Genomic DNA, 19,600 nt, shown 5'->3' with positions numbered 1-19,600 from the left:
GGTGGGCTACTGTGCGTGTGGTCACAAAGAGTCGGACACGACTGAGTGAGTAACACCTTCTTTCACTTTAGGAAACTCAGCAGGGGCCACGGGACTGGAAAAGGTCAGCTTTCATTCCACTCTCAGATTTTTCAAACTACCGTACAGTTGTGCTCATTTCACATCCTAGCAAGGTTATGCTCAAAATCCTTCAAGCTAGGTAGGCTTCAGCAGTACATAAACTAAGAACTTCCAGATGTACATGCTGGGTTTAGAAAAGGCAAAGATCAAATTGCCAACATTTGTTGGACCATAGAGAAAGCAAGGGAATTCCAGAAAAACATCTACTTCTGCTTCGTTGACTATGGTGAAAGCCTTTGACTGTGTGGATCACAACACACTGTGGAAATTCTTAAAAGAAATGGGACTACCAAACCACCTTATTGGTCTGAGAAACCTGTATGCATGTCAAGAAGCAACAGTTAGAACCGGACATGAAACAACTGTTTGACTATTTGGGTCTTTTGCGTTTCCATACACATTTAAAAATTGTTTGTTTTAGTTCTCTGCCATTGGTAATTTGATAGGAATCCAATTGCATTGGAATCTATAAGGCATTATGGTCGTCTTAACGTGATTCTTCCAGCTCGTGAACACAGTGTGTCTGTCCATGTGTTTGTGTCATCTTCAGTTTCTTTCATCCGTTGTCTTACAGTTTTCCAAGTATAGGTCTTTTACCTTCCTAAGTAGGTTTTTTCCTAGGTATTTTATTCTTTTTGACATGATTGTTAATGGGGTTGTTTCCTTAATTTCTCTGCTAGTGTGCTGTTAAGTGTATAGAGATGCAACAGATTTCTGTGTATATTCATTGATAAGCTCTAGTAGATATTTGGTGGCATCTTTATGATTTTCTTTGTATAGTATCCTGTCATCTGCAAACAGTGATTTCTTTTAAAGAGCAGAAGTTTTAAATTTTTGTAAAATCTACTTTATCCATTTTTTCCTTTAATGGTATGTTTATGCAGTGTTTTGTTTAAGAAACCTTTGCTTATCTCAAGGTTGCAAAGACTTTTTTCATATATATATGCATATATATAATTTGTTATAATTTATATTGTATATATTGTTGAAGTCATATCTTACATTTAGAGTTATGATCCATTTTGAGTTAATTTTTGTGTATGATGTGAGCTAAGGGTAATGTTCTTAAAACTTGCTACCTCATTTCATTTTTTCTTTCTTTCTTAAAATCTTATGGATGAACACATGCCTGTATGGTTTGCATTGCAAAAGCTGTTTCAGGGGAGACTGGAATTTACATATGTTGTTCTCCAGAATGACTCTGACTTCAGTAATGCTGCCACAACAGTGAGTGGGGCTTTATTAACTTGGCCACTGAAAGAGTCAGGGTTTGGTAAAATTATGAGAAAGTTTGTCATTATTCTGATCAAATTTTAGATCAGAATTTAAAAAGTATATTTGGTTTATAAAAGTATCCCTGAGGAATATTTGTTTGGGGTAGTAAGGAAAGGTGTTATGTACATGTGTTGGCATGCTTATGTCTGTTTTATATACATTAGCAATGTGATTTTCTCTTAGTTATCCATAAGAAGGAAAAGGCAAACTACAAAAGATATGTATGTCCATGCACATGGAGATTATTCCCATCTTATGAGCTAATGGGAAGACGGAAGAAAAGTGCTGGGTAGCTGCAATTGGGACAGAATATGAGATATTTCCTGTTCATGACATCATCTGTCTTGTGGCAGCTCTTCCTAAGTAATTAAGTTGGATGACTTTTTATGCATAACCTTGCCTCAGCTGAATGTTATTCGTATATTTCCATTTAGCTTCTTTCAGGTTCGGTCTTCTTAAGTGTAGAATGAGGTGACCAAACTTCACTAATGTATTTTCCAAACTTTTTTCATTCATGTGTCATCTTTGTAACTTGAGTCATGTCCATGTAGTATCCATAGTGTTGTTCACTGGAGATTTTTCTTTATATTGATTTCTCTTTTTAAAAAGAAATTGTATGTTCCTACTCTATATGTTAAATGGTATATAATAACATAAATAATGCATTATAGATTATATCTGCCTGTATATCATTTAAAATTGTCTCATGTGCCACTTGGGTGTTACTACCACTCTGAGAAAACAACCTACTCTCTTATCTTGGTGGTTCTTTTCTGTCTTGAACACTTTAGGTTGCTTTTCTTTGCTCATATAGTTGAGATTCTTTGTTGACGTTTTCTTGGTGGCCTCCACCATATAAAAAACACTAGTTCAATTTAATAGTCAAAGTTTGAACAGCCATATTTATAGACCTTTGCTATATTAACCTATCTATCTTAGTAGATTAAAATTTTATATCTTGTTTTACATTTTCTAAAAAATTAATAATCATAGTAAACATGATATACTCTTGTGCTGAGCATTGGTTTAGAAGAACTTCAAAACTGAAAAATTATTAGGTTGGTACAAAATTGTGGTTTCAGACCGTGAATTTTAAATCATAAGTAGCTCAAACACATCTGTGTTAATCAAAATAAGAACCATTAAAATCAATACATTTTTGCTATCAAAAAATAAGTTTGTTTATTTTTGTAGCATAAAAATCTGTGCTTCGGGAGTCAACTTCTTGGAAAGCATTTTTTGTATTGTTCTGCTGGTTGTGGAAGCATTTTCCCTGCAAAAAGTTGTCAAGATGCTTGAAGAAGTAGTATTCGGTTGGCGAGAGGTCATGAATATGCTGGATGAGGCAGAACTTTGTAGTGCAGTGTGTGCAACTTTTGAAACATTGATTGGCGACGTGTAGTTAGGTGTTGTCTGCAGAAGAATTGGGCCCTTTCTGTTGACCCATGCCAGCTGCAGGCATTGCAGTTTTCAGTGTACCTCATTGATTTGCTGACATACTTCTCAGATGTAATGGTTTCACCAGAACTCAGAAAAGCTGTAGTGGAGCAGACAGGCAGCACCAAACAGTGACCATGACCTTTTTTGGTGCCAGTTTGGCTTTGGGAAGTGCTTTAGAGTTTCTTGTCCAACCGTTGAGCTGGTTGTCACCAATTGTCATGTAAAATCCACTTTTTTTGCAGGTCACAATCCGATTGAGAAATGTTTCAGTTGTTGCATAGAGTAAGAGAAAATGACACTTCAGAATGACAATTTTTTAGATTTCCGGTCAGTTCACAAGGCACACACCTACAGAGCTTTTTCACCTTTCCAATTTGCTCCAAATGCTGAATGACCATAGAATGGTTGATGTTGAGTTTTTTGGCAACTTCTCGTATAGTTGTAAGAGGATCAGCTTCGATGATGCTCTCAACTGGTCATTGTCAACTTCCAATGGCCAACCACTATGCTCCTCACCTTCAAGGTTATTGTCTCCTTTGCAAAACTTCTTGAACCACCACTGCACTGTACGTTGGTTAGCAGTTCCTGGGCCAAATACATTGTTGATGTTGTGAGCTGTCTCCGCTGCTTTGTGACCCCTTTTGAACTCGGATAAGAAAGTCCCTCAAATTTGCTTTTTGTCTAACATCATCTCCATAGTCTAGGATAAATATAAAATAAACCGCAATAGTAAATCATAAGCAGAAAACCATAAAGCAGGAAATTCACATTAAAATTATATATAGTATAACCACATTTATTTAGAATGTATTCCAATATCAAACACCAAGTTTCAACAATGCAAAAACTGCAGTTATTTTGGCACCAACCTAATACATGGCTCAGTGAACTAAACACAGAAATATAGTCATGAGATTAAATGATAGAAGGATGGGACCATCACATTTTTCAGGGATCAGTTTTGTGCTACTTACCTTTTTTAGATAAGACATTAAAGAGTTCCATTTATTTAGAATGCAGCTAATTTGTAACTGAATTTTAAAGGTATGTTGGTCTTTAAAAAAATTTTTTTTAACGACCTAATGTGTGCTTTTAGATTTCTTCAGAGGCCCCACGGTATCAAATATCCGCCTGGCTGGTTTAGAGTATGTTCTACACTTCACTGCACTGAATGGGAAGATTTACTTTCGAAGCTATAAGTAAGTGCATTTACATGTTGTTATTAATCATCAAGGTTAGCATTTTAGTGTGACTATTTAATAGAGCTCAAACTGAGAATTGGTGTCTGACCAGAAGTTTGGAGAGTTTGCAAATTTGGAGAGTTTGCAAAATAGCAGTGACAAATTCTGTGCTGGTCCTCAGGTCTGTCACTCCCCTGCTAACTTCTGCCTCTCGGAAACCCTGCTTTTCCAGGACTCTGGAGCCTCGGACACTTTGTCTGAGCTCAAAACATGTATTCAGTCTTGACTTGCCCTACTTTTGTACAGTATTTCCTTATTTTTCTTGACTGGACTTAGAGCACCAAGCTACAGGTCTTAAGCCGGCTAAAGCAAATCTCAAAACCCTGAGTCTAAAAAATGGAGTCTGATGGGAATAAGAACATTTAATGACTAGATTCATTTTACTTTCATTCTCCAGCCCAGGCCTTCTACCTTACCCCCAACACAATATAAATATAAATCCGAACAAGCTGATTTTGTTTTCATTAAAAATCTAATGACATATTACAACTGAGCCTTTTGAGATAAGCATGACTTTTTCCCCCCCGTATTTAAAATAAAGTTCTAGTGCTGATGATGGAGCCCACACTTTTCCTAAAGAATACATTGACTCCCACAGACTGCCTGTACACTGACATCAGAGTGTTGTCTGTTTTACACTGTGCCGTGGCAGTGCAGCCTGAGTGCTAACAGCCCAGGGTTGGTGGTGTCTTCTGTGCAAATGTGCTATTTGTGCAACTATCTGTGGACTTCAGCATTTCATCCATGGTTTTAATTTTGTTTTTGTCATAATGGAATACCTGATTGACCAGCTTGTGTCCAGTGAACATCTAAATGAACTAAATGTTCACCTGGTTTTGTTTTTGGTCAGTAATTTCCATCTTTTTTTCAAGTGTGTATGGAGTCAGAGATATTCAGTTCTTTTCACCCCATGAATGGTACCCCTATTTCTGGTTTTCTTTTTTTTTTTTTTCTTATAATTAGTTGAGATTGAAAACCCTTGTAGTCTGTTGTTTGAACTTCCAAACTTGGTTTTGGGACTTTTAAGAACTAAAAGCCTAACTAAACTATTTATGATATTTTGACTCCACTTATTCTAGTGTAAATAGAATGCTAGATTTTAAGTAAAAAGAATAGATATGCAACAAGCAATGAAGGTTTACTGTATAGCACAGAAAACTATAGTCAATATCTTGTGATAACCTATAATAGAAAATAATTTCAAAGATAATATATGTGTGTATGTATAACTGAATCACCTTGCTGTGTACCTGAAACATTGTAAGTCAACTGTACTTCAATAAAATCTATATATATATATTTCCCTGGTGGCTCAGATGGTAAAACGTCTGCCTACAATGTGGGAGACCCGGGTTCAATCCCTGGGTCGGGAAGATCTCCTGGAGAAGGAAATGGCAACCCACTCCAGTATTCTTGCCTGGAAAATCCCATGGACAGAGGAGCCTGTAGGCTACAGTCCATGGGGTCGCAAAGAGCTGGACACGACTGAGCAACTTCACTTTCATATATTAAGAAAAAAATGTATATAAAATAGATGACTCCTATTTATAGAGCAAGAAATAGAAGATGAAAAATCACTAACATAAAATCTTTTTGAAAACTTATGTTAAACAAGGAGACCCTGGGAATACAGTGGAACTAAAATGTAAAGATAAAAATCTTTGAGAAAGAGAAATGGATAGTAACAATAATCTAGAACTCTTTCATGGTGAACAGTTTCGAAGAAAGTATTCTCTTATGTCAGAACTTACATTTAGTGAGGTTTTCCTGGTGGTTCAGTGGTTAAGACTCTGGGGTATGTAGGTTCAAGCCCTGGTTGGGGAAATAAGATCTCACATGCTGCATGGCACAACCAAAAGTCTTTGGTTTTTTATTTAAAATTGTGTTTAGTGAAAGGAAAGATTAATTTGTTAAAAAAAAAAAAGAAAGAAAGAAATATAAAGAAAACAAAGCAAAATGGACAGAAAATTAGCAAATCAGACTTAAGAACAAGAATAAATTGACAGTGTAACTATAAATAACCATCCATCCACTTACTTTAAGAAGTAATTTATTATTGTTGAAATCACTGTTAGTATGACATCTCCCATTAAAATAAAAAAAAAATTTGAATTTTAAAAATTAGAAACCCTGCTGTAAAATTTTAATCCCAGGTTTTCATATCTATATCCCCTAATACCTGTTAGCTATTGACTTGAAATAGAAAATGGACAGTGTGATTGAGAGCAAGCTGCTAGTGGGAGAATCCCTCGATGTGGATTAGCTTAGCTTCCTAGGGCTGTGCTCTGCTTAGGAGAGGAAGAGGTGGTCCCTGGAATGAGCATCAACTCTGAGCCTAGTGACCTAGCTCTGTGCCAGCCTTCACCACAGAACATGGTCAGGTCACCTCTCAGGGCTTCTGTTTTTTCTTTGCAAAGTGTAGTGATACCATTTAGGTAATTCTGAGGTACCTCTGGGATGGGTAATTCTTTTTTCAGAAAGAGAGAGGTGCAGACAGAGGTAGGAATGTGCCAGAAAAGAGTTTCTATCCTCGTGTGGCTTCTCAGGATTCTCACAGGCTGCTCTTGGGTGTCCTGCCCTCTTCCAGCCAGCCCTTAGGCAGAGTTAAGGTGATAGTTAATGTGTGTACCCAGTCACTCGGTCGTATCCCACTCTGCGACCCCATTGACTGTAGCTCACCAGGCTCCTCTGCCCATGGAATTTTCCAGATAGGAATACTTCAGTGGGTTGCCATTTCCTACCCCAGGGGACTTCCTGACCCTGGGATCAAACCTGAGTCTCCTGTGTTAGCAGGCGGATTTTTTACCACTGCACCATGGGGGGAGCCCCAATAGTTAATATTGACACTTATTAATTTGTGAAGATGAGTAAGGATTATAAAATGGTTTTGTGCTTTTTGGATGAAAAGAACTGTGAGTATGAAATTACATTAATAAACATTTTGACCTGACCTTTTGGGGAAATAAATCATAGTGTTACTGGCATCTTCCTGTATATCCTATAATAATTAATTCCTTGGAGAATTTTGTTCACTATAGGGCCAGAACTGTTAGTATGAAACAGAAGATCTTTAATAACTGCCATGTATGCCTTTGCCATGGCATCGGGTAGGTTTTATGGGGAGAAATATGCAGAACAGGAAGTATTAGCATACCTTAAAAAGCAAACAACATTCTGGGCAGGGAGTTTAAGTACTGAAAACAGAATGTCAACAGAAGAGAGGGATGTGAAAGGGAGGAAAATAAGGAAATTACAATTTAAACAAGAGGGTAATGCCAGTCTTTCTCAAGAAATAGGCACATCATGCATAAATATATATAGAAATTACCGATTCACATGTCTAATAGCCTAAACCCATCCGAGAGGGAAGGAACTGGGTTCTGTTTGTCTTTGTGTCCCTGCTTCGTGTACCATGTAGTCTCCCAGAACTGAATGTCACGTTTGATTTAGAGCTTATAGGGAAACAAAAAGCAGAGCTTGAGGTTAGGATCTGAGATGGAGATTTACATGGGGTGTAAATATTCTGGGCAGTAGTAGGTATTTGACTGGAGATACAAAAGCCTGGAATCAAAATGTCTGCTTTAAAAACAAGTGCGTTGTTTATGATGGCATTGAGGGTAAAGGAAATGGTTTTAATTTTATTTTTTAAGAGTTGATATTTAATAGAGTCTTCATGTATTTTCTTTAGTATGATCACAAAAATCCTTTATAAATCTCTTAATACATTTCCTCTGAGAAAGTGTAAATAGATGGTTGTTTGTTTTTTTTTAAAGATTAACATTTAATGATTTTAGATTCTAGATTTCATGATTAAATTCTGTTAATAAAAAGAAAAGATGATAGCTCTATCACGAGAAACCGTATGCAGAGAACTGAAAGCTGGAGTAAGTTTCCTTCTATTTCTATCAAGTAGAAATAGAATAATAAGCATACGCAATGAAGTGATTAAGATCATCCACACATACTGTCTAGTATGGCACTATAATTAATTCATCAGTAAGTAGCAACATATATAGTTATATGTAGTTACATGGAAACAATCTTATTAACTTTCTATACTGCTCAAAAGATTACTCTGTTGGGAGGACACTTGCATAAATAAAAAGGTCCTTGGGTAATCTGACTCCATCAGGCCTGCCATGAACTGTTCTGGATTGACAGGTTTTCCATTTACCTGAAATTAGCATTTTAAATGGAGAAGGAAATGGCAACCCACTCCAGTATTCTTGCCTGGAAAATCCCGTGGACAGAAGAGCCTAGTGGGCTGCTGTCCATAGGGTCGCACAGAGTCAGACACGACTGAAGCGACTTAGCATGCATGCATGCACTGGAGAAAGAAATGGCAATCCACTTCAGTATTCTTGCCTGGAGAATCCCAGGGACAGAGGAGCCTGGTGGGCTGCCGTCTATGGGGTCGCACAGAATCGGACACAACTGAAGCGACTTAGCAGCAGCAGCAACGTTTTAAGTGGCAGAAATTTTTTTCGTTTAAATTTTATGTATGTGACTTCCTTGATTTCTTAGGTTAATCTACTGAACACAAAATATTAATCAAGATTTAGTCTTTTTTTTTTTTTTTCATGTCTTTTGTTGTTGGCTGCTCTGCTTGGCATGCAGGGATCTTAGTTCCCCATCCAGAGGAGTGCTAACCACTGGTCCACCAGGGAATTCCCAAGATTTAGTCTTGATATGAGTTCAGCCTGATAAATACAGTTTATTTGAGGTATGAAAGATGTAGAGGCGATTGCAGAATAAAAAATCAAAACCTGTGATATAAAAGAGTCACATGGTCACTGCCCCTGTATGCTTTGAGTGAAATATTAAGGACAATGGCATGATGTCAGCCATCTTCAGCTCCTAAAAATGTTTTCCCCTACGCAGGCCAGAGACAGGCCTTCTCTCAGGTCTCTTCTCCCAGAGCCCCCGTGAGGAGAGTGGCTTAAGGGCCCTTGTTTAAGCTCTTTTTTTCCCTGTGCTTGCTCCCTTCAAACCCCATACTAACATTTCTTTTATCTTTTAATGTTTGTATGTTTTTGTTTAACATTTCTGCTCTTTACATATCCTAGGCTCTGGGGTTTTTTGTTTCGTTTTTCCTTTTTGCCTTGTTTAATTGAGTGTGAACTACCGTGTCTGATATAGCGTACCTATCACTGTGACTCTTCCAGAAGCCAGTAAAAGCACTTCCTGTAAGTGGACTGTATTGGTTGGTTGTCTTCATGTGACGCAGGACTTTTAATAAGGTTTTACCCATTTCACTCCTGCTTCCTGATATTTGCTTGTTCCTGGGTATTACTTACTCTGCTTTCCTCTTCTGTTCTTTCTTTTCTCTGTGTCACTTGTTACTTCTTTCTCATTCTGGCTTTTATGTGAAAAGGCTCACCTTTTCTGAACATTATTATTTAGTCCTTTTCTGTGTGGAGATCTGGTCACCATAACGAATATGAGTCTTTCAGCACAAATAACCTTCAAGTCTTTGAGCAGTTCTTACGATGTCACTCCCCAAAAAAAGGATTAAATGAATCTCCCTTCTTCCCCCCACTGTATTCCTCTTATGCTTTCGGATCCAAGGTTATTTATACATGTGGTATCCAGAAAGTCATGGTTTTGTTACGTTCATCCCAACCTATAGAGATCAGTGTCTGTGCTTTGGAGAAAAGTTGATTCTGAATGGGTCTTAGAGAAATAAGAATTTGTTAATTATGTAAATATAATGTCTTAAAGATCCACTTAAAATTTTTTATATAATTATATAAACCTTAAATAAAGAAATCAAAAGATTCCACTTCTTAGGAGGACTATCTGTATATAAAGTATTAAAATTAGACTTTCCAAACATTTTGTTATTTTATGGAACCATAATTCTCTAGAACAAAAATATTTGGAGGAGTGGGACTTTGATTATCAAAGTCAAAGCAACATTTCTTTTTGCTATTTCATAAAGGTTGCTGTTAAAGAAATCTGGCTGTAGAACACCACGGATTGAATTGGAAGAGATGGGACCCTCGTTGGATTTGGTTCTGAGGCGGACACACCTGGCATCAGATGACCTTTATAAATTATCTATGAAAATGCCCAAAGCCCTGAAGGTACATGACTTGCAGATTGGTGCCATGTTTAATTGTATATTCCTCTCTTCTTTCCAAAAAGGGTTTGTAGCATATTATATTAAAGGACATATATAAACAGATCAATATAATAGATAAAATTAGACTTTCAGAGCCAAAGAAAAGAAGGAAGAAGCAAATAAGCCAATCATAAAGGATAATAAAATTGTAGAAACCAAGCATCAAGTGTTGCCAAGCGCTTCCTGGTAGCCAAGACTGCCAGTTTTCAGCAAAAATAGGTCTCATTTTGGGCATTGTGAAAATGTAATTTCAAGCATAGATGTATAACCCATACTTCCATAAAATGTGTTTTGACTTTTGAATGGTTTTAAAAAGCAAGTAGAAATGGCATCTCTGGAATTCCAGTAAAGATTTGAAATGATAGTCACATTCCTTAAGCTAAACGAAACAACTTCTCTCTGTGCATGACAATGATTATTAGAATAGTCTCTTAGGTTGCTTCTCAGTGTGACCTGATAATTTACGGGGGAATTGTAGAAATGCAGAATCTCAGATTCTACCCTAGTCCTACTGAATTATAATTTGCATTTTTAACAAGATCTCCAAGTGATCTGCATATACCTAAGTTTGAGAAGAAAGGACCTATAGGACTATAGATTCCATATCATTGGAAGGTTCTCACTAATGGAAGTTGTTAAATGATAGTTGTTATACACTAAATTTTTATCAGTTCATAATAGTAGACTCAACTGTTTTTTCATATATTACTGTTTCTTAGCCAAAGAAGAAGAAAAATATCTCTCATGATACTTTTGGTACAACTTATGGAAGAATTCATATGCAAAAGCAAGACCTAAGCAAACTACAAACCAGGAAAATGAAGGGGCTGAAGAAGCGACCTGCAGAAAGGAAAGCAGAAGATGAGGAGAACAAATCAAAGAGAATTAAAAAGAATTGATGGAATTTAGCCAATAACTGCATTTTTATTGTAGTCTTAAGAGAATTATGAAGCATCCATTGTTTCAGAGTTTCTTATAAGATTTTATTGTATATTTTTGTAACTTGATAATTTACCTAAACTATATATATTATATACATTATGAACAGTAACATACTAGTATTAGGTTGAAAGTTACAATCTTACTGTAGATATTATACCCAGGTATGCCTTTTTCTTTCTATGATGTGACATTACCCTCTGCCCACCCCCTACAATGTCCCATGTCTCATTGGGTAGATAAGTGAGGAAGGATCTCTAGAACAACCAGTGGTATTTTAGAGAATTTTGAGTTAAGCCCTAGATAAAGGGAGGAAGTCATGGAAAGTATAAATGTTCCAAAGTAACTGTATACATGCTTAGTGTGAGCTGCCTGGAAACTTTGACCCCATCTCCCAGCATATACCTACAACCTGACTTTCCTGTTCTGCCTCAAATTCTACCAGAGATTCATTTTGAGATTTTAAGTTTTATGTCTTAGAACATAAATCTCTGAGATGTCCACTACCTGACATATTACCTTATTTTGATTATTTTAATTTCAAGAGATTCTGCTACTAAATGGAGCCTTATCCATCTTCTCAGAGAGAAAAGAAGTTTTGCTAAGGGGAAGTGAGAAAAGAGGGAATGGTAAGTTAAGGCACAGGACATTTGAGGGTACCAGGTAGCCCTAGGTAAAGGGCACACGGAGGCCCTGGGTGTTTACATACTGAGTAGGAGTAAGTCAAAGCCAAACAGCTTGTTTTGAAATTTTCTTGAAGACTGGCCCTGTGCCTAGAAAAATGGCAAAAGGCTTTCTACTTCCTATTCTTAGTATTGCAAACTTGTTTTCCCTAAATGTAAATTTTAGTTTCCTTGATTGAGTCCCTGGCAAAGAGGCTCCTTTACACAACCCAATTATGCTGTACAAGAAGAAATGTACATAAACCATGGTGTGTTATATGAAGTAGAAATGCTTTTGTTTTCAATTCCATGTCAAGGAGCTCCTCCATGTCTTTATGTGTGCATGCATTTATGTGAGTTTGCTGACACTAAGCAAAAGCTGGAATCTCAGTTTTACTTTCTTTATCCTTTCTCTTTTGTAAACCCATTCCTTAGCCTTCTCTCTCCCCATCGCTTTCCAGATGGCTGATACTCTCCTCTTAAAAAGGAGGGCGTTAGTATCACTTAGGTGCACTTGTTGCTTGATTATACATTGTTTTTCTTTTTTTTTGGCTTCTCGTTGCAGAACACAGGTTCCAGGCACACAGGCTTCAGTAGTTGCAGCACTCAGGCTTAATAGTTGTGGCACATGAGCTTGGTTGCTCCAAAGCATGTGGAATCTTCCCAGACCAGGGATCAAACCTGTGTCCCCTACATTGGCAGGTGGATTCTTAGCCACTGTGCCATCAGGGAAGTCCTTGATTATAAATTTAACCAAGACTACATAATTTTAGACCTGAAAAAAGGAAAGTGAAAGTGAAAGTCACTCAGTTGTGTCCAACTTTGCGACCCCATGGACTGTACAGTCCATGGAATTCTCCAGGTCAGAATACTGGAGTGAGTAGCCTTTCCCTTCTCCAGGAGATCTAGACCTGAGGTAGGCAGATTATGTCTAAATGGAGAGAGAGGGTTAAATTAAAACGATTCATGTCCTGCCATCTGCAAGTAGATGGACAAGAGTTGGGGAGAAAGGGAGTCATGAAAGGAGCATCAGTAATGATAGGCATATAGTCCTTGCCCAGCGCTTGACCCCTGCCTGACAGGTCCAACTAACACTGATGAAGATAGTGATTCAGGAGGCAAAGCAATGGGCCCTTTTCACCAGTCACTTACAAGAAGGACCCTCTGCCATATTGAATGGCTGTTAGTATAACTGATGCCATCAGCGCCTCCTGTCCTTCAACTGACCCTACCTAGGGCTGTACTGTGTAGTAAATCTCTGTTGTCAAGGGCTTTGTAGTGAATAGATACTGTTTAGTGATCATTAGGTCCAGGTGGCCTCTGCACTCTTTAGTATTGTTAGGCTCCAAACAATAATGAAGACCTTGGCTGACGTATTCCCAGTACCCAAGAGACTAGTTACCCGTTCATAAATCTTGACTTTGGAACGCACTTCCTGTTTTCCAAGCACGTACCCTCGTACCCTAGGTTAACTATAAAAATCTCCAGTGGCAGCTGCAAATGTTTCCGGATGTCATCCATCCCATCCTACCCTCTAAGTAAACTACCCTATAATCTGATCGCTTGGTTGTATGAAGTGTCCTGCCTCATTTTTGGGTCTCAAGATATTTTCTCAGTTTGGTGGGCATGTTTTGTTCCTTCTGTCCAATAACACCTTGACCCCTCTCCATCAGGAAGACCTACCTCAGCATTTCAACCAATCAGTGTAAAGATCACCACATTTTCTGCAGATGTGACATCTTTAAGTGTTTTGTTGTTTTAATCAGTAACCTTCAGAGGTAGTGAAGGACAGGGAAGCCTGTCATGCTGCAGTCCATGGGGTTGTAAAGAGTTGGATACAATTTAGCTACTGAACAGCAACAAACTACAAGCTTTTGTTTCCTGTGCAGTTTTTTAGTCTTTGAATCTTCTTCCTAAGAGAATATTACATAGTATTACTGAAATCTAACTCAAAGACTTTTTGTTGTAGTTGTCAACTATCTGAAACTCTTGATTCACCATTTATATGGTTTTTGTGGGAAGTGCATTTTAATTTCCATTTGTCCTTGAACTTTAGAACACAATATACACTAATTGGAGAAAATGTATCCATTTCAGTAAAGGTGGTAAGTTGCCTGTCCTAAGTTTTACTTAAATTTGGTTTTTGATAGATGAGGAAAGCAGATTATTATTTTTTTTAAATACAAAACTTGTATATTTTCTAGGATATTAATATTAATACCAAGGTATATACAATTTCATGAAGTTTGATTCCTTTTTATAACTTAAATGCTATTTATTTTCTTGGTATTGAACATGATCCAAAGTAGAGGTGTTATTACCCAAATTAATAAAGGAAGCGGGTGGAGGCGAACTTAGCCCAAGTCAGTTTTCAGTTATCTAGCTTCTTCTGATGTCTTCTTCCTTTCATTTATATTTTTACCAATTTCTCCTCTCCCCCACCCAAAGGTGAGGCCAGGAACGGATTCACAAAAGTTTTAAAACGGAAGAAGTTAAAATCACAAACCACTGCTAAATTTGACCAAGAAGAGAAGGTTTGTTTTTTAATGAAATTTCAATATCAGTACTTTGTCCATTATGAAATTAAGAGCCTACAAAAATACACAGTATTTATTATTATCCTAATGAACTTTTAATGGATCATAGAAATCATCAAAACATCTCATAACTGCATGAAAGGCAGATACATTCTAGTGTGTATATATATATATATACTAGTGTGTGTGTATATATATACACTAGAAATTATGAAATTGTATAGAATACACAATTTCATTATGAAATTACACATTACATTCATTACACATTATGAAATTGTGTAGAATATTATTCACATCCATTTAAATATGCTTCTGTTGGGTCTTCCTTGGTAATCCAGAGGCTGAGACTCTGCGTTCCCAGTGCAGGGGACCTGTCTTTGATCCCTGGTTGGGGAACTGGTTCCCACATGCTGCAACAAAGATCTGGCACAGCCAAATATTTACAAAAATACATAACCTACTAAAAAAAAATAAGCTTTGAACAAAAAGTTAAATTGGATTTGTTGGCTCAAGGTTTATGCCAGCTGTGAGAAGAAAGTCAACTTGCTTTTATATGTATATTGTTTTCCTCTCATACCAACAACTTGAATGGTTCAAGTTTAATAACAGCAAAGATAACACTTTTTTCTATACCACCCAGAGTGGACCATATTATGCCATGTTTGAAAATTTTGACTACCTTTCTTGAATTGAAGTCATTTTGCACCTTTTCCAGTTCAAAATTCTTAGGGAAAAAGTTTTAGAGTAAGGCATAAACATAAGGTAAGCCTTTCAGCATATTTAATTTTCTTGATTTGGTGCTTCCTTGAAACAACTTCTGTTCCTCCCCCAATCCATTCTCACCTCCCACCCTGACTTGTCACACTCTGAGCACCAGAAAGTAGGTTCTAAACACAGGAAGAAAGGTCTGAGACCACAGGCCCCTGCTGGTTAGTGGGGCTGGAGTCTGTATTAAAGAAGATTAAAACAAAAAAGGGGTGGTGGTGATCGGAAAGCTTCTAGAACTCAACAGTTAAGGCTTTTGCCAAGCAAGGAGCAAGGCCCCTGAGCTTTAAGTCTTTTACTGGATTGGAATTGATTCCTCAAGCTCAGACAGGCTCACAGAAGCAGAGTGGCAAGTGTTGGCTCTATGAGGCATGCCTTCCCATTAAGCTGGAACCCAGGGCTGCAGAGGCCCTGTCTCTGGATGCCAGATCAGGGGAAAGGACCTGCAGCCAGAGCCAGAGTTGAGCTTAAGCAGAGGCTATGTTCAGGGATCCCCTCTGTCCCTCTGAAACACTGCAGGCAAGCTCAGAAAGAGGTTTCTGGAGGGCAAAGCACTACCTGTTTAGTGTTAGCAGGTGCATTTAAAATGGACTTGGAAGATTCACATACATCAACTTGAGAAATTTATTTTCCCAACCCCTTAGCTAGAAGCTAGTTCCTCAGAGTCAGCTGACAAAGCAGGTGGCAAAGAGACCTGAATTGAGACATCACTTTAGAAAACAATCTGATTGCCTCTGGCTCGGAGCTAAGAGGCAATCCTAGGGTTTATGGCACTGGAGGAAAGAGCATGAGAATCCATTGCTGTCCTCTTAGGCCTCTTTCCATCCATTTGACTCATAGTCTAGTCACAAGTTTGAGTTTTATGCCCAGCACCTTCCTCTGCATAGGGAGACCTTGGGGAAAGATTAAGCTGAATTTTGAAAAATCAGTCATGGACTTCCCTGGTGGTACAGTGGGTAAGAACTGCCTGCTAAGGTAGGGGACCTGAATCCAATCGCTGGTCCGGGAAGATCCCACATACTGCAGAGCAATTAAGCCCATGCACCACGGCTTCTGAGCCTGCTTTCTAGAGCCTACAAGCCACAACTACTGAATCCACGTGCCTAGAGCCCCTGCTCCGCAACAGAGAAGCCAACAAAATGAGAAGCCTGAGCACCCTGACGAAGAGTAGCTGCTACTCACTGCAACTAGAGAAAGCGTGTGTGCACCAGTGAAGACCCAGTGCAACCAAAAATTAAATAAGTAAAAGATATAAAAATCAATAAAAAGAATGCTAACATGGCAAGGAGCTCCTCAAGAGTGGAATATGTGGGAGGCAGTGCCTAACACTGCAGGCAGAGCAGTGTTAGGGACAAGAGTTGCGGCCTTAAAAGAAAGTGACATCATCTCCTGATGCTCTCTGAGCCCTCAGCTAAGATTTAAAAAGACAAGGACCCAATTAAAGACAGTCAAAACCGTTGGCAATACCAATTATTGGTATGGTTCCCTAAGTAATGTTAGAAGTGTTAGTTTTTCAAGAAATGCAAATAAAATAAATGAGGCTTTGTTTTGTGCTCATAGCAGTAGAAAGACAAGTAATATTTTTAAAGAAGCCCCCGTAAGGCAAGTGGTACAGTACTAGCTGGCAGAATTCTTAAGTGATTTCCATGCTTAGGAAGTGAGAGGAACAGAGCCATCATGGTTGCAAAGTGGGGCTCCATAGTCCTCACCTCAAGGTAGATGAGATGTAATATGGAAAGCACCAGGCTGATCGAAAGAACCTGGAGTCTTGATCCCAGAAAAGGACCATTAGCTAATGTTGAAGGAATTATGAGGAAGCAGAGTGAGGCAGATTTGGTCTTGGCAACATTTTGGGAAGAATTATTACACAGGTGGCTTGTGAGCTCTTACTCAGACAAGAAGGTAGTCATTGCTAGAAGCCAGCATGAATTCCCTGGGAGCTGAGAGTGTTAACTGATCACATTGCTTTTTTGAAAGGAGTCCTTGCCTGGTAGATACAGAAGTGGTCATTCACTCATTTATCAAGCATTATTATGTTGCAGGGGGTTCTCTGGTGGCTCAGTGGTAAAGAACTCGCCTGCCAATACAGGAGACAAGGGTTTGATCCCTGGGTCCAAAAGATTCCCTGGAGAAGGAAATGGCAGCCCATTCTAGTATTCTTGTCTGGGAAATGCCATGGACAGAGGAACCTGGCAGGCTGCAGTCCGTGGGGTAGCAAAAGAGTTGAACATAACTTACTAAACAGCAACATTATGTTCCAGGCATCATGCTAGAACAATACCTTACACTGTATATGTTTTCAATTTAGAAAGCATTTTCTTTAAAATACAATTTTGGGAATTCCCTGGTGGTCCAGTGGTTAGGATTCTAAGTTTCCACTGCGGGGGTCTGGGTTTGATCCTTGGTTGAAGAACTAGGCTCCCACAAGCCCAGAAATCAATCAATAATAATAAAATAAAACTTTTTTTTCTTGATTATAAGAAACATCATTTTTCTGATTATTGAAGAGAAACTTGCAGAGAAGAATAGAAAAGTCATGTAATCTCACCACCCAGAATACTATTAACATTTTGCTGCATCTTATCACTTTTAAAATGTAGATTCTTAAAATAAGAACATGATCTTACTATATTATTTGGAGTTCTGCTTTTTAAAAAAAACAAACTTTTTAAAGTTAAAATTTTTAAATTAATACCACATTAATTTCCCATTGATACCACAAATGGAAATGGGGCATTATTCAGATAAGTAAATGCAATGAATTTTTACAAAATGAATGTACTGTTATAACCATTATCCAGATAAAGAAATAGAAATATTGTCAAGCCCTTTAGAAGCCCTTTATAGCCACTTCAGTCATGAGCCAGTAGTAGTAAGGTTAGCTACTGGTACCTTGCTCTTAAAATCAGTATCAGTGTTCGCTTCGGCAGCACATATACTAAAATTGGAACGATACAGAGAAGGTTAGCATGGCCCCTGCACAAGGATGACACGCAAATTTGTGAAGCGTTCCATATTTTTAAAAAGAAAAAAAAAATCAGTATCAAATTGTGTTTTCCTGTCATTAATTTTTTTTGAAATGTGATATAACTGAAAAAGCATTTAGGCTGATTCAAAGCAATTTGAAGGACTAGTACCCAAAGACTATTGATGAATGATGAATAATCTGTGATATCTACAAAGGAAATCTTTGTCGGCAAGTCTCGGGGCTCTGTTGTTGACTTTTGCTCCTTAAACAAGTTTATCTTCCACTTGAATGAAGATAGGGCACATTTGTGGATGACAAAGCAGTGGGACTATTAGAAGACATAAATGTAAAATATCTTGGCAGGCTTGGAATATGGCCTGAAGCCAAAAAGACAAATTTAGTTTGATAAATGAAAAGTTCAGTACCTAGAGGGGAAATATATATGAACATTTTTAGGATAAGAGAGATGTGGTTCGACAGTTGGGAAATGACCCAGGGGACAAATCCTATGTCAGTCGTCAGTGTGAGCAGACTTCCAGAAAGATCCACAGAAATTTAAGCTGCACTGACAGAAGTACAACATTCAGGTTGACTGAAATAGAATACCTGAAATAGACAAGAAAGTCTGAAAACAGCAAAGCCTGATATGAGTATACAGTAATAAAAAGTGGAAGAACAGAGACCCACTGTACTCTAATCTGCTCAAACCACATTTGCAGCATTGGTTCCAATTCTGGGCACACCCTTGGAGGAACTTGAGCTACCTGGACTGTGTTCAGAAGATGGTGACAAGAGCGATGAAAAATCTCCAAACCTTGCCAGATCAGGTGGAGATTTGCCAGGGAGAAAAAAAGGTAGTCACTAAACAAATTTTTTCTTATCAACTTAATTGGAATATAATTTTTGTACAATAAAGTATATCCCTTTAAAGTGTATGATTTGGTGAGTTTTGGTATTTGTATAAACCCATGAAAATACTAGCACAATAAAGATGGGAACATTTTCATTACTCCAAAAAATTCCTTATGCTTTTCTGCAGTCCATTCTCCTTCTACCTTAAGCCCAGGCAACCATTGATCTGCTTTCTGTCAGTCCACTTCAGTCGCTCAGTTGTGTCCTACTCTGCGACCCCAGAGACTGCAGTACACCAGGCTTCCTTGTCCATCCCCAGCTCCTGAAGCTTGCTTGAACTCATGTCCATCGATGTCCAACTCAGTGATGCCATCCAACCATCTCATCGTCTGTCATCCCTTTCTCCTGCCTTCAATCTTTCCAAGTATCAGGGTCTTTTCAAATTGGTCAGTTCTTCACTTCGGGTTTCCCTGGTGGCTCAGACGGTAAAGTGTCTGTCTGCAATGCAGGAGACCCGGGTTCGATCCCTGGGTTGGGAAAATCCACTGGAGAAGGAAATGTCAGCCCACTGTAGTATTCTTGCCTGGAAAATCCCATGGATGTAGGAGCCTGGTAGGCTGCAGTCCATGGGGTCACTAAGAGTCGGATACGACTGAGCAACTTCACTTTCACAC

General features: G+C 38.2%; 1 protein-coding gene and 1 non-coding gene across 5 annotated transcripts in view; both read left to right on the top strand.

Annotated features, from left to right (window-relative positions):
- The window catches only part of RPF2 (ribosome production factor 2 homolog), a 43,257-nt gene extending 24,170 nt beyond the window's left edge, over nucleotides 1–19,087 (top strand). For all 4 annotated transcript variants that reach the window (XM_070376439.1, XM_070376440.1, XM_005890220.2 and 1 more), the window contains 3 exons: nucleotides 3,932–4,034; nucleotides 10,018–10,162; nucleotides 10,920–19,087. In XM_070376439.1, the coding sequence (XP_070232540.1) occupies nucleotides 3,932–4,034; nucleotides 10,018–10,162; nucleotides 10,920–11,099 (428 nt within the window). In that variant the 3' untranslated portion in view covers nucleotides 11,100–19,087. The remainder of the gene's footprint in view (nucleotides 1–3,931; nucleotides 4,035–10,017; nucleotides 10,163–10,919) is intronic.
- On the top strand, nucleotides 18,021–18,127 carry LOC138989276 (U6 spliceosomal RNA). Its single transcript, XR_011465515.1, has one exon. It is a non-coding gene; the product is annotated as a U6 spliceosomal RNA (small nuclear RNA).
- Nucleotides 19,088–19,600: the final 513 nt, after the last annotated feature.

The sequence above is a fragment of the Bos mutus genome, chromosome 9 (genome assembly GCF_027580195.1).
Source record: "Bos mutus isolate GX-2022 chromosome 9, NWIPB_WYAK_1.1, whole genome shotgun sequence".
Classification (NCBI taxonomy): domain Eukaryota; kingdom Metazoa; phylum Chordata; class Mammalia; order Artiodactyla; family Bovidae; genus Bos; species Bos mutus.
Note: the sequence above shows the minus strand (reverse complement) of the source record. Positions and strands in the feature narration are given on the sequence as shown.